Raw genomic sequence first — 12,452 nt, forward strand, 5'->3', positions numbered from 1 at the left:
GTGAGCGAGGCTGAGCAGAGAGCACTTACCCTGAAACACTTCTGTGCATTTAAAATGATTTCAAATCAAAGCTTTGTTTTTTGTTTTTTTAAGGACCGCACAGAGGAACCTCACAATCGTCCCGACATGGAGATAAAGGTCTTCAAACAAAACACAAAACTGCTACCAATGAAGAGAAAAAGCGACTCAGTGTCTCGTGTCCAGAGGGAACACCGGCAAGCGAAGGCCGGGAGAGGACGTCTAGGACACGCACACGGGACAGGAAGAGCTGCACGGAAGGACAGGAGGCTCACCCCACGAGAGCGGGGACACTCCAGAGTCCCTCCCAGCACCACCGCGAGGGGCCTGGGACCCCAGACTGCGAGCTCCACAAGGGAACACTCCCCACGTCCTGCATCCACCAACAATCAGCCACCAACAATCAGCAGACACGTGACGGACGCGGAAAGGCCACTCCGAAGAGGAGAAAAACCCGTCAGCAGAAACAAGTCCAGAAATGACGCAGGGCGGCACGAGGGCAGAGGCTTTACCCCAACAATGTAACACGACCATGACTGTTACGGTTGTGCAAAAGGACCCAATGAGGGGAGATGTGGGCGGCCAACCGTGGCGCGAAACAGAGCTGCCTAAAAGATGGGTGAACGTCGAGAAACAGCGATAGCAAGTATTCACTCAACAAATGCAGCCTCGGCGATTTCAGGGACAAAAGCACAAGGGATCAGAGTTGCAGGCAGAGGGGCAAGGAGTCGTCTGAAGAAATAGCGGCATAAATGCACGTGCCCACAAACGTCCGTGAACCGTAGCGGAATAACACACAGAAAACTACGCAAGGGCCCGTGACAGTCACGGCTCCAAGCAGCCTGCGAAGACACGGCAGACGCAGAGAATCATGCGAAGGCTTGCGCTCTCCCAGGAGGAAACCGAGAGAGAGGCGTCCACGGCGCGCGGACAAGGGCGTCCGCCTGGGACTCCAGCAGACACGCTCACGGTGACGGAGGCACCGACGCAGCAGACGCACGTTGGTTTTACTGCACGAACATCCCCCATCACTGAGGCAGACTCTGAAAAAGGCGCTACCGAGACCTTTCCGTGAATTTCCAGAATTCAGGGCTGGTCCGTCACCAGGACCGTGAGAAACGTCACAGGAAATTCTTAAGAAAAGTGATACCAGATGGAAAGTCACATCTACACAAAATAAATATGTGGGTAAATATCAAAGGGTTTTTTCCCTATTTTTTTAAAGATTATTTATTTGAGAGAGAGCGTGAGTGCACAGCAGGGGGAGCGGCAGAGGGAGAAGCAGGCTCCCCGCTAAGCAAGGAGCCCAAATCCAGGGCTCCACCCCAGGACCCCGAGATCATGACCTGAGCCGAAGGCAGACGCTTACCCGACGGAGCCACCCAGGCGCCCCGGGTTTTTTTGTTTTTTTTTCTCACAGTCTAAATTTCTTTGAAATGAAACTGGACATCACATTAAAGAGACAACAGAACCCTGACCCGTACCTCACACTTCGTGCAAAAATTAACCCAGAACGGGCCACAGACCAAATGTAAAACCCAAAGCCGCAAAACATGTAGAAGCAAATGCAGGGGAGAATCCTTGAGATCTTGTGCAGTAAAGACCTGAGACAAGAGCATGACCTGTAGAGAAATGCAGCTGACCCTGAACGAGGCGGAGGGTCAGAGGCACCAACGCCTGCCCCACACGGTGAAAAATCCCTATGTAACTTGGACCCCAAACCTGACAGCCTGCTGTTGACCGCAAGTTTGCGGATCACACACGGTCGATTAACACGTATTTGATACGTTCTATGTACGGCATACCGTGTTCTTCCCATGAAGTCAGCTGGAGGAAAGAAAGTGTTACTGAAAAAACCATAAGGATGAGAAAATACACTTACAGCACTGGACTGCAAAAAACCCACATGTAAGTGGGTCCTAGCAGTTCAAACCCAACTGTTCAGGGTCAACTGTAATTAATTGCCTAATTTCATCAACATTAAAAAATGTCTGGTTTTCTTTTAAAGATTTTATTTATTTGAGAGAGAGTGCATGCGTGAGCATGAGCAGGGAGGGGGTGGCGGGCAGAGGGAGAAGCAGGCTCCCCGCTGAGCAGGGCGCCTGAAGCAGGACTCGATCCCAGGACCCTGAGATCACGACCTGAGCCGAAGGCAGACACTTCACCGATGAGCCACCGAGATGCCGCAAAAAACATCTGTTTAATGAAAGACTCTATCAAAAGAATGGACAGACAGCAGTCCGGGAGTAAACGTTCGTGAATCACGCCCAACAGAGGCCCTGTCCCAGAATACGTTAAGGAACGAACGACTGTCGTTGGGACCTAACACCCTCGATATCCAGACCCAGTAAGAAGGGGCCAAGATGCAGAGGCAGCGGCCCCGGGGATACATGGGTGGGGAATACGTGAAAAAAATCTGGCATCATCAGACATCAGAGAAACACCAGCACGGCCCGATGGGAGAGGCTTTAAAATAAGACAAAACCAAGCGTGGGCGTGAACATGGCCTGTCTGGCTGCAGTGTGACCGACGGCACTAATTTCAACAAGAGCCGGGCAACGTCTTACGAAGTCAAGTGCATGTATGCCACGTGATCCCCACCTTACCGCAGCGGAGTCCACCCCGAAGGACGGAAGCCTCAAGTACGCGCAAACGTGGGGACGCAAATGTTCGCACCAGCCTTACTCGTCACTACTGAAGCCCAGACGCCACGTAAACGCCCTCCGAGTGGTGAAGGAGCAAGCCGACCGCCGTGGCCACGCATTCACACGACGCACACGAGGCTCCCCGCGGTCCGGCCCCCGGGGCTGTGGCTGCACGCATCCATCTGCAGGAGAACACGGAGCAGCGGGGCAAGAGCTGGGGGGAGCCGGCGTCCCCAGGGACCAAACGAGGGCATTGTGGGAGGGCTCCTGTGCACAGAGGTGACGACAAGACCACCTGCACCGGTGTGAACTGGAGAACTGAACACCAAAATGCACTTAAGTAACTTACTTATTTGTTTATTTTTAAGTGGGCTCCAGACCCAGCACAGAGCCCAAGGCGGGGCGTGAACTCACGACCCTGAGATCAAGAGCTGGAGGCCCAACCTCGAGGCCGAGCCCCCCAGGTGCCCCGAGACGTAACTTTTACAACGGACCAGAAATGGGACCCAGAGACGGGGCTGTGTCTGGTATGAGTAACAGCGTCGGGCGAGGCCGTCACGTGTGAGTGGGGGGAGCACGTGACTCACCGCAGGAGGGACCTGAGGGGACGGGGACGCGTGGAGGCGTCACTGAGGAAGTGGACGGGCCGAGGGGAGACGTCGGAGGGGATGGGTCCCCAAAGCACAGAGGACGTCAACAGTGGGGCCAAGGAGGAAAGTTCAACCCAAAAGGTGCCGGCAGAGGGGCGTCTGGGCGGTTCAGGTGGCCGAGCAGCCGACTCTTGATTTCCGCTCCGCTCACGATCTCAGGGTCGTGGGATCGAGCCCCGCGTCAGGCTCTGCGCTCGGTGAGGAGTCTGCTTGTCTCTCTCCATCCCCCATTTGCTCTCGTGCACTCGCTCGCTCTCAAATAATGAATAAAATCTTCACACACACAGAGGTGGCGGCAGAGAGGATAAGAGGGAGCAGGGAAATGAACGCAGACGTGAACGCAGCTCCACCGGAAGTCCGACCACGTGTAGACGGACTAAGCCCTCTAGGCCAAAGTTGGATCGTGGGACCGCAGAAACTCGCAGTCTCAACCACGTGCCGTGTGTGAGCAGCTCCCGTAGGACCCGGCTGGCTGAGGAGGAGGTGAGGGGCCAGCATGGCCAAACCCCTGGAGGAGAGGCGCCACGGCCACGGGCGCACCAGACTCCGGAGGTGCAGAAGCTCCAGGAGATACACACATCGCCACGGCGGGACCACGATGGAAGAGGAATGCGAATCTTTCTCTATCTAAAGGAACGGGATTAACCCTTAAAAACTCTCCCACAGTGAACAACGACCGTAAGAAACCGCAGGCGAAGTGGCTTCAGCGGTACGTGCATCTATCAAACACACAAGGAGGAAATGACATCACACTTACACAAACCCCCAAACCCTAAAAAAGGGAATAGGAGGTCCGCGTTCCCAGACACACCCGACATTTTAGAAAGCCACGTGAACACACGCGCAGAACTCCGTAAGGAAACACAGATCGAACCCGGCGCCACAGAAAACCCAGAACACGCGACAACCAAGTGGGGTTCATCCCGGGAGCGCAGGCGGGGTCCAGCGTCCAAACATGAGCAACACCACGCGTCAGCAAAATTAAAGCGAAAATCCACAAAATTATTCGTGACAAAGAACAATTCTCAGAGGACCAGCGAACCGTGTGGCCGTGGGGTGTGACCGCTCCTCACGGGACCCAGCGGTCCCACGGGGACACAATGTTCACAGCCACACGATGACCACAGCCCCCCTCCAGAAGCCACCCACACGTCTGCCACCGGTGGACACGTCCACAGCTGCGACCAGGAGGACCGCGGACCACGCCACATGCGTGAATCGCAAAACATGGCGAGAAAAAGCAAAGACTCCGTTCTGTACGATGCCATTTGCAGAGACTCTAGAAAAGACAAAACGCCAGGGACAGAAAGCCAAGGGGGACTCCCGGGGGCTCGGGGTGGGGTGGGAGGACCCGGGGGACATTTTACGGGAGGTAGACTGTTCTGTATCTTACGCCACTGTGACCACGGTACTCGACTGATTCCAATTACCAAACCCATCACGCTTGGAATTGGTCTCGTTTACTGTGTACAAATAGTTTCCTGAGCACCAGACCAGAGGGAGGGACCAGAGGGACTGACCCATGCAGCACAGACGAGCCCCACGTGCATTTTGCCTCTGAGAAAAGCGGGAGTACGTAGCGCACAACCATTCGCCTGACGCGGGCGAACGCATCCAGAGGGACAGAAAGCAGCTGGGAGGCTGCCAGGGGAGCACGCTCTGCGGCTCAGACAGGTGCCTCTCACGCCCATTCCACGGAGGCACAGGAAGGAACACAGCTCCGTAACACAGACGTAGGAGGAAACCCCGGGGTCGTCGGGGTGGAGGGTTACGTGGGACGTTGCATGACCTGCTCTGTCCTGTACCTGAGACAGGACACACTGAGGACCAGGGCACCAGGGAGGCTACCCCCGGAGGCTCTCAGGGACGAGCCGCGAAGAGCAGCCAGAGTGTGCGCCGGGCCTCCCAGCACCCCAGGGCCAGCGAGGGGGAGGCACAGCAGGGCCGGCACCTCCCTGCACTGCCTTCAAAAGGAGGGAACCCCCACCCCACCTCTGCTTGGGCCCCAACCTCCCCAAGCCAGGGACAAAGCGCCCCTGCTGCTCCCTGGGCCCTCCCAGCAGCTGGGCTGAGCTCCAACAGTGTGGACGCCCTTGGCCCGGCCGGGAGGTGGTGAGGGCTGGTCGGGACTGGGATTCACAGAACAAACCTCGCCTTCCCCCTTCTCTGTGAGACCCCCAAGCGGCAGCTGGGCTGCAGGTGGGGGCGGCCCCCGACAGGAGGGGGCCGGGGTGCAGGAGTGGACAGCGGCGGGACGGCACAGCACCAGCCTCATGGGTGGCGCCGGACAGGGCCTAGTCCAGGGCAGAGCGTGCACTCTGTCCTCCAGAGCTCACAGGGGCCACCTGCAGCGGGTGGAGCCGGGAACAGATGCGCCGCCGCGTGCCAGGACCCATCCACATCCGGGTGTCAGGACAACGGGCAGACCCAGGGGAGCCAGCCAGGCCCCAGAGGGAAGCAGGAGCAAGACCAGGCAGGGTCACTGCACGGCCCGGGACAGCAGCCTACGGGGGCTCCCTCCCGGAAGCGGCTAAGGTGGGAGTGCCTGGCTCGGGGTGCCTTTGTCTCAGACATCCGCAGAGCAACATCTGCCAGTGACGATTAAACATCTGCCCACACCAAGGAGGGGCGGGGCCTGCAGTGAAGGTGCCACGGGAGCCCTGGCCACAGGGCAGGGACGCAGAATGTGGCCCCTCCGGCCAGCCTCCCTGGCCTGCAGAGATGGCAGAGGGAGCCCCCTCCAACCACACCCTTGGTCAGCTCACTCTCCCGCCCTCAGCGTCCCTCCCTGGGGCCAGGAGGCTGCCCTCCTGCCTCAGGGCGATTCCCAGCCAAGATTAAATACTTGCTCAAGGTCCTGTTTGCTGTCTGTCTGTCTCCCTGTCTGGACCACCACTGCTCACAGCCCGTGGGTACCCACGTGCCCAAGGAGCATGGCCAAGTATGGTCCGTGGGAGCAGACCTCTCACCGCACTGGGGTGCCCTCTGTGCCCTGCCCACCCCGGAACCAACACCAACCCCCACCACCCCACCATCTTGAGGGGGGCAGCACCTCGCTTGCTCAGAGCTGGAGCAGGGGCTTCCTGAGCCCCCCGAGGAGACCCCGCCCCAAGCCAGAGGCTGTGGAGAGAGGGAGGGACCGTGCTGGCCCCGAGGGGGGGGGACGGAGCCTGACCCACCCCATCGATGCCCCCTGCCCCTGCTCAGCACCTTCCTGGTCACTCAGTCCTAAGAACAACAAATCAGAAACAACCCCAGTGTCCTCGGGGGCTAGCTAAGTCAGCTGTGGTGTCTCCACCCGACAGACGAGGAGGTGAGACTTGGACGGAGTGCAGGAGACACGGGGGACAGAGGCCCCGTGGGAGCACAGCCGGACCACCGGGGACGGTCAACTGACTTCACCCATCATATCTAATTCCTTGATTTCCAGAACAAGAGGCTCACCACATAGGAGCCGCCAATGCTCCTTCACAAGGAGAAGGGTGGAAATGGGGAGCACCCGTGTGGTGTCCCACACCCTCGCACACAGACAGTGCTGGCCAAAGACCCTGGAAGGTCCCTCGGGCCCAGCTCTCCCTTGACAGGTGGGGAAAGAGGCCAGGAAGGAGGAGAGAAGGAGGAGGGACCCCGAGTGTCCTTATATGGCAGGGGTGTACCTTGGAACATTCCCGACTCCACCAGCTCAACGGCAGGCCTGCCCAAGCCGCGTCCGGGCCCCAGACTGGGGGCAGCAGGCTGCTCAGCTGCCTAAGGGGCTGTGAGGACGTCCCCCAACCTGGCCACACCAGTGTACAGGGGGAGCCTGGCGAGCGGGCAGGGAGCCTCTGAGGGTAGGCCCCTCTCTCTGCCTGCTTGCCCCCACGGCCCCCTCCCCCACAACCCTCTTCCCAGCTCACCGGCGCCCGGTGATGCCAGCGACGTCACTGCCAATAACCTAGATTTTAACCAAGAAATCACACCCCCCCTCCCTGCCCCACTTATGGTCTTGCCGAGGAGAAAACCCAGACTGTAGCACCCTGGGCCGGCCCCATGCCCTGCCCGCCCGTGCCCACTGTCCTCTCCCATTTCCCATCCTCCCTCCAACACCCTCAGGGAAAAGGGGGCAAGGGGCTCTGATGGATGGGTGACCCCCTGCAGGCACACGGCCCTGGACCAGGCCTGTGCCCCTGGCATCTTGTCTGAGAGCTGGGGCGGGGGGGGGATCGGGGTCAGGGGCTGGTGAGAAAGCCAGGTCACGGTCAAGGCAGTGGGGCAGCCCAGGGCAGCTCGGCCTCCAACCCCCACCCTGGCCTTCCCATGGCCACTGTCCCATTGGCTCCTTGGAAAATCCAAGGAAAGAGGGAGCCCACTACTGTCCAGGTGCAGAGAGGGCTCCAGGCTCATCCAGCTGGAGGGGCAGGTGTGCTCAGATGGGCGGTGGCATCGTACCTGCACCCAACAATCCCAACACCTCGTCTTACTTCTCAGCATCCCACTCCTGCCAAGGCCCATGGCCACAGCGGATGGAGACGTCTGGAGGCGGGGGTCGTCTCCCACTCCACAGTGTCCCACTGTGGGCCACTAGTGGACAGCCCCTGCCCCTGGACCCTTGGCAGACTCCAGCTCCCTCTGGGTGGGTCTGGGACTCCACGTGGCCCTTCCCCAGCCCCCGAGGCGGCCATCAGCAGTGGGCAGAGCAACTACACATGGGGCAGGTTCCCGGAGGCCCCCCTGAGGCCTGAGCCCAGTGGCCCTCTGAAGGACCGAGCCAGAGGCTGCGGGTCTCCTGGTATCGGGACACCAAGCCCTTCCCTCTGCCACTCCAAGGAAGAACCAAGTCCAGATCGAGGTGGTCTTCATGCTCGTGTCCTGTGAAAGTCACTCAATTATGACCACGGGCATTCAAATAAAGTAACGAGTTCTAGAGAGAAACCATCCACACGCAGCCCCTGAGGAGGGCAGGCGGGCGCCCCGGGGCAGAGCCTCCCTGCTCCCCACGGCGCTGAGAGGGCCCCGGCTTGGCCACACCATCAGTCCTTGGCTGCCCTCGGTGAGCGGCCGTCCCAAGGGCCCCAGCTCGTCGGATTGACCAGTACCGGCCTGGAGCTGGAGGAGCCCCATCAGGGCACCAGGACACAGGGGGAACAGAGGGGAGGAAAGAGTCACCACGCCGCCCCTCAGGGCCCCGTTCGGGGATGGCACTTCCTGCTAGCACCATGTGTCCAGAGCCAATCCACTGGACACGGGCCCCGCATGCAAATGAGCAGGCAGCAGGCCCAGGCGCACCGCCAGTTTTCGGGGAACACGGAAGGCAGGATGGACACCCGATCCGGGACCCCAACTACTGGACCCTCCGCCCAGCAGACCCTGAACGGTCTTCCAGGGACCGGAACGCGGTCTGGAATGCCATGTTAAGTCGGGCATCTCAGGTGTGCAGGCCCCTCAGTGGGGGAACCCCCACAAGTAACTTGGGGGAGGGCAGCCCGCTCAGTTCAACAAGCACTTTCTGGCCTGCCCCTCAGTGCTGGACCCAGGGAGGTGTTGGCACACGAGCCGGGTACAGGGGAGTCTCTGGCCTCACTGAGTGTCACAAGGAAGGGCTGAGGTCAAAGGTCAGGCAGATCGGGACACACCAGGTCACTAAGGCTTTGAGCAGGTGGGCTGTACAGTGACCTGTGAGCCCTCAGGCAGGACCCTGGCCACTGAGGCCCTCAGCGTCCTCTGCAACCCGTGCAAGAGCGGGCCCCATCCCACAGGCGGCAGCTTCCGGTGGGGGGCGGGGTTCACCCAGTGTCGGGCTTCCAGTCCTCAGCTAAGGCCCTGCCCCTCGAGCTCAGCCAGCCTAGGTGGGGGACCATCCCCTGCACTCCCCCGGCACAGAGGCCTCCCCAAGCGGTCACGGCCAGGCCGCGAGTGCCACGGGGCAGAGGGCCGGCTCGCCTCGCCGCCCACCCAGGGCCTGGAGGCACAGCCACACGCCCCAACGGGGCGGTTGCGGTCGGGGCACGGGGCCAGGCCCCCGCCGCGCGTTACCTGCGTAGCCGCCCGTGGCCTTGATGTACATCTGGCCGAACTGCTCCTCTGCCATCGTGTCGTAGGCCTCGTCATCCTCCTCGTCCTCCTCGTTGTGGTAGGAGGTGGGGCTGTCGGTGGTGGGCAGGCTGCTGGCCCCCGGACTGGTCCGCTCCCCCTGGGAGTAGGGCACCTGCTGGATGCTGGGGATGAGGGTGGCCAGGCTGGGCACCCCGTAGTAGGAGACCCGGGGCAGCTTGAGAGGGGCTGCGCCCGCCGCCGTGGCCCCCGCCGCCACCGCTGTGCCATCCCGGGGCCCCGTCTCCAGCGGGCGCTTGGGGGCCAGGCCCGGGCCGGCGGCCGGCGGCAGCTCCATGGCTTCGTGCTTCACGCGGGTCAGCAGTGGGATGGGCACGGAGGGGGACACGACGTAGGGAGGGGCGGCAGGGGCGGCCGGCTGCAGCTGGGTGCAGGGGCTCTGGGGCTCGGAGCTGGCGTCCTCGATCATGGCGGTCTGCGAGTCACAGTGGGGCGAGCTCACCTTGAACATGAGGTCTGTGCCGCGCTCCACGATGTGCTGGATCTGCAGGAAGCCGGCCGTGTACATGACCACGAGCTGCTCGCTGGCCGCCATGGTCAGCCTGCCCGTGTAGCAGAAGGACAGGATCTGCTGGAAGCAGGCGGGCGGCACGGTGCCCGGCAGCTCGAAGGCGCTCTTACTGTTGCCGCTGAACAGGTCGCGGAAGTACAGGCTGCTGGCGGCCAGGACGGCCCGGTGGGCCTTGAAAGCCTGGCCTTTGACCACAATGGACACATCACAGTAGAGGCCCAGCAGGCGCTGCTCGTTGAGGCAGCCGAGCACGGTGTTCCCGAAGTTGGGGATCTCGATGTGCAGCATCTGCGACATGGCGGGCAGGCGCTAGAGGGCTCGCCTCAGACTCAGCGCGGGAGCGCCCGAGGGGGGCACATCTGCGGGAGAGAGGGCATGGGACACCCCGTCAGGCTCCTGACGGCCAGCGCCCATCCACCAAGGGATGGAAACGCACTCCTCCCCAGCACGCCCGGGGCGCCCTCCACCCCTCCTCAACGCAGCGCCCTCCATGGGGCCCCCTCCCCAGCTCTCCAGCGAAGGGGGCCCAGGGGAGGGCTCAGGGCCAACGTCCTCACAGGGGGACCCCGGCTGGGCCTGCAGCCCACACTGCATGGGACTCGCACAGCCGCATTCCAACCAAGGGGATGCCCCCCACACCTTGTGCGACTCCCAGAGCCCACCCCCAGGAGAGTGCTTGAGCCCTCGGGCAGGAGCGCCCCGTCTCAGCAGAAGACAGGAACTGAAACGGAGGCCTGCACTCCGGGAGGACGGAGAGGACAGGGAGGACAGAGGACAGAACACGGAACAGGGCACCGCCACCCGCGGCAGCTGGGAGGGGTGAGGGTGGCGGCGGCTGGGAGGGGTGAGGGTGGCGGGCCGCGTCTGCAAACTCTTCTCCCCAAGAAAAAGTTAGTAGCAAAGGAGCCCCTCACGGCCCTTCCCCTGGGTGGGGGCCAGAACCCAGCGCGAGCGGGTATTGCAAGGGGGTTTTTTGGTTTCTGGTTTGTTTTTCTTCTTACCCCTCGGAGCAGCCGCACAGAGGGCCCACAAGGGGGGAGTCCCGCCCCACTGACTGAGAAGCCAGCCCCTCGTCCCCCTGCAGGAAGGCCAGGGGTGGGGGCGCCCAGGGGAGTGAGCCGAGTGAGCCGAAGCTGGAAGAAGTCAGGCGCCCTGCCACCCTTGCCCCTCCCCCGGGACCGGCTCCCCAGGCCACCAGCACCGTCAGGGACCCGGCTGGACCAGCCGTGGGGAGCCTGGCGCAGCCCCACCTGCCCGCCCTCCCAGTCCCCCAGCTCCCCACGCTGGCCAATCCCTGCTGGCTCGGTCCCAGCCCAGGTGACTAAAGGGGTCGGGGGAGACGGGGGGAGGGACCGGCAAGGGCTCGGGATGCTGCTGCCTCCGCTGCCAGGCACCCTAGGGGCTGGGGACGGGGCTCCAGCGAGGTTGATCTGATGCCCGATTCGCAGAGGGGGGGCTGGGGACGGCCGGGTGGAGAAGGCGCCGGCCCAACTCCGCACAGCGGCGCCCGCACAAAGGGCCGCTCTGTCCCGCGGGAGGAAAGTGCAGGCGGCCGCAGAGGCGCCGGGCGGCCGGGGAGGAGGGAGGGAGGAGGGAGGGCGGAGCGCCCGGACCCCGGCGACAGGAGTTGGGCAGATGGGTGGCCGCTGGGGGAGGGCCCGCAGTGCCCCCGCTGCGGAGAAGTTGCCGGCCGGCCGCAGCACCGGCCCGCGGGGGAGACCTACCTTTGGCGGCTGCCGCCGGTGGCCCGGCACTGCCCGCTCCGCCTGGCAGGGGCAGGCTCACCAGCTGCTCCGGGAATGCAGCAAACGGAGCGGGAGCCCTTGGGGTGGGGAGGGCGCGAGGAGCCGGGAGAGGAGGAGGAGGAGGAGGAGGAGGAGGAGGGGGAGCGGCAGTGGCAGCGGGAGCAGGAGCAGGGCAGAGAGTCTCCGCGCTGGGCTCGGCGGCCGCAGCTCAGCTGCACCCAGCCCGGCTCTCCGGGGCAGCGCACAGCATCTAAATGAAGAGGCCGGATGCAGACGGACATTCAGGCAGCCCTCGGGAATGAATAGCCGCCTTTGATTTGGGAGCCCAAGTAAATGCCAGCTCCAGCCCCAGCTTTAAAAACAGTGGAGTGTCGGTGCCAGAGGAATGCACGGCTCCGGGTGTTGGTACAAGACAGACTTTGATGACTCACCGCAATGCAAACAAAGATGGCAGAAATACTGTACTGTACGTGGGGAAGCGCTCCGTGGTGCCACGGCAACTGAGCGCCCGAGATTTATGGTGCAGCTCTGCATGTGAATTACCCAGTAAACGGCCGCTCTGCCATCCAGCACAGCCCGAGTGTCAAAGCATTTAAACTATTCCAAACAGTCTGCAGGGCTGGCAGAGCCACCCAACTCCGCAAGGGCGGGCGGGGGGCGGGGGGGGGATGAGGGGGACAAGGGGGGTGGGAGAATAAGGGGGATGGGGAGTAGGGTGATAAGGGGATGTCGGACAAGAGGGTAGGGGGATGAGGGGGATGGGGCAGGGAGACACGGGACAAGGGGATGGGAC

The 12,452-nt window shown here is 62.2% G+C and overlaps 1 protein-coding gene across 4 annotated transcripts in view; it reads right to left on the bottom strand.

The window, feature by feature from the left end:
• The window catches only part of NACC2 (NACC family member 2), an 85,233-nt gene that overhangs the window by 18,176 nt on the left and 54,605 nt on the right, over window positions 1–12,452 (bottom strand). For 2 of the 4 annotated variants that reach the window (XM_044389509.3, XM_026514332.4), the window contains exon 2: window positions 9,326–10,273. In XM_044389509.3, coding sequence (XP_044245444.1) covers window positions 9,326–10,211 — 886 coding nt within the window. In that variant the 5' untranslated portion in view covers window positions 10,212–10,273. Of the gene's footprint in view, window positions 1–9,325; window positions 10,274–11,638; window positions 11,707–12,452 lie in introns of those variants that run through there. The other 2 variants (XM_044389510.3, XM_057313842.1) reach the window with 2 other exon arrangements.

This window comes from Ursus arctos, unplaced genomic scaffold, assembly GCF_023065955.2.
Source record: "Ursus arctos isolate Adak ecotype North America unplaced genomic scaffold, UrsArc2.0 scaffold_18, whole genome shotgun sequence".
NCBI classification, from domain to species: domain Eukaryota; kingdom Metazoa; phylum Chordata; class Mammalia; order Carnivora; family Ursidae; genus Ursus; species Ursus arctos.